The 2647-nt window shown below is 37.1% G+C and overlaps 1 protein-coding gene across 1 annotated transcript in view; it reads right to left on the reverse strand.

Annotated features, from left to right (window-relative positions):
- Window positions 1-255: 255 nt before the first annotated feature.
- Window positions 256-2647, reverse strand: part of LOC112037205 (receptor-like protein 6) — a 19007-nt gene continuing 16615 nt past the window's right edge. Inside the window, exon 2 of the mRNA XM_024070016.2 lies at window positions 256-615. Within this exon, the coding sequence (XP_023925784.2) occupies window positions 256-615 (360 nt within the window). The remainder of the gene's footprint in view (window positions 616-2647) is intronic.

Raw genomic sequence — 2647 nt, forward strand, 5'->3', positions numbered from 1 at the left:
ATAGCCGGTGCTAGACAAGGGATAGAGATTGCTACACATGATCATTGAGAGAAGTCTTAATTCGGGAGAAAGGGATGCCACATTGATTGACTTCATATTGGAGGAGAATTCCAAGTTAGCTCCCAAAGCTTGTTTGAGGAACTCTGCATCTGGGTTCAACTCATCATATATTGGTGGTATGGGGAGTATTGGCCGGTTAATGTGTAGAATTTCCGCCAAGTACAGTGGTGTTACAGAGAAACTCTTTCCTCGAACTCAACATTTTATCTCCTCTCCGACAACAATGGCATTGGCATAGAATTCCTTAACCATGTTCTCGTATGCATCCTCGAGAGTTGAAAGCAGAAAATTCCAATCTTTCATGGCACACCAAATAGGTATATTTGTGTCACGGAGTAATGGCTGATCAATGGCCCTTTCAACTAGCAAAGGAGCTCCCAGAAAATAGTTCCTATAGTTCTGAAAAGCAGCATAAGATCGGAACAGATCAGGGTCATAGACTTCAGTTGAAAAACGAGTCCTTTTTGACCTTGGTGATGGTTCATCAACATCAATAATTTGCTCTTTCCCTTTGCTGTTACTTCCTTTCAATGCGGAGCGTTTGAAAGGAGACATCTGCACAAATTCACAGAGCAGACAGAAAACAAGTGCACAAACACAAACTAGAACACAAAACTTGATTAGATTCAAGTTAGTTCCAAAACAGAGGCATAATTAGCCTAAAACAGAGCATAAGCAACTCTAAACAACATGCTAAACACACAAAAAAATAGACACAATGCATGAAAATAAGTAGCTGTGCATGTCTGTGCGTCAGTGTGCATGTGCTGATGCATGTGTGCGCAGCATGAGATGCATGAGGTGAGCCTAGAAGGTGCTTAGGTGTGTGCCTAGTGTGTGCATGGCATGGCATTAAGTTTAGTCCAATTCATGATAAACATGGCAAAATAGACCTAGACCAATGATTGGAACTAAGTTTAGTCCAATTCATCACACAAATGTCACTTAGACATTTTGTCAAACACCTAACATGCAACAAAGCAAATATCACATGAATAACGCATGAACATGGTGAAATCATGCCTAAATACATGTTAAAATGCCACAAGGGGTCAGCACAGATCCACAAAAGACAAATGGGACTCAGCCCAATCAAAGAAATGGAAAAAAAATTCACTTTAAAAGGAAACCCAGCCCAATTTTTCGAAAATCCCCAATTTCCAAATCCTAAGCATAAAAACTACATAATCCAAAAATAAAACATGAGAAAAGTGTAAAAGGTACATACCTTGAAAGGATTGAGCAGAAATTTTGCTTGAAAATGATGGGGTTTGAATGAAATAGTGATTTAGGTGAAAGGGGTTCGAAAGAGGTTAAGTAAGGGAAATGAGAAAGTTTTGAAAAACTATCACATCTGCTACATATAAACTAAAAACATGCATTTTTCGCGGGTTAGAGAGTAGCGAGACAGTCGCGAGATTGGCCACTGAAGCACATACAATTTCGCGAGAAGCTCTAGGTCGTGATACAGTCACGAGACAATTACGATGCCTTCTGTCCGAATTTGGAAAATCCAGTTTTTGCCAAACAGCATTTCACGAGAAGCTATTGGTCGCGAGACAGTCACGAAATAGTCGCGAGAGTTTCTGTGTGACATAATGAAAAAAATATTTCCCTCAAGCTTATTTCGCGGGAAGCTCTAAGGAGAACACCTCTGAACCAGTTTTTGAAGAAAAACACAGAAAGCATTTTGAACAAAAACTAAAGACATGAAAGTATAAAATCACTTTCAAAAACAAATAAAACACTCAAAAATCTTTTTGGGTTTGATCATCAAGTATTTGAGCATACACATCACATTTGAACATGTACAACCACACAAATGAGATAAGCATTCATTGAATCAAAGTCTTGTGTGTTGTGGGTGAGTATCAAGTGTGAAATAGTCCTTAGACCAGAGTGAAGTTTTAATGATCAATTCAATCGAGTTATACACAACCGATACAAAATCAAGTAGACTATCTCAATTATAGAAATGAGTATATATGACCTCCCACAAATTGATTACACAACTTTGAAGCTTTTCATTTGGCTCCTGCATTAATCATGACATTTGATCCATTTTGGATAATACATCTCCTTTTTGAGGTCGGTGTTTGAAATTTTTAATAATTCAACATTGAGAGATAGCCTTTGGCTTTTTAAGCATCATACATTTTCAAAACATAAGTCGCTTTCCCTTTTTCCTAGTCAAATACTACTACGTGCAACAGGCTTTTGCAGCTCAAAATCTTTTTTCATTTGGAGGTTTTACATTTGGTGAGCTCTTTTTACAAAAACATAAAAATAAAGTGGGAAGAGATATAGACACAAGTCTATGCATATATCAAGACCATCAAGACTATTGACCAATCATTCATGACAAGTTTGAAGATCTATTTACAACAATCACACATAATTTTCAAGATTTCTTCCACAAAGATCAATGTGCATACATAACAAGTTAAGCTCGTAAATGCACTACGCCATTAGTACGAAGGTACTAGGCCAAACTCACATGAGATATGCACAAAACAAGCGATCAAACTTTTTTGAAGATTTTTCAATTTGATGGGTTTTTGAATTTTTTAATACACTTAAAAAAAAA

The sequence above is a fragment of the Quercus suber genome, unplaced genomic scaffold (assembly GCF_002906115.3).
Source record: "Quercus suber isolate HL8 unplaced genomic scaffold, Cork oak 2.0 scaffold_767, whole genome shotgun sequence".
Lineage (NCBI taxonomy): Eukaryota > Viridiplantae > Streptophyta > Magnoliopsida > Fagales > Fagaceae > Quercus > Quercus suber.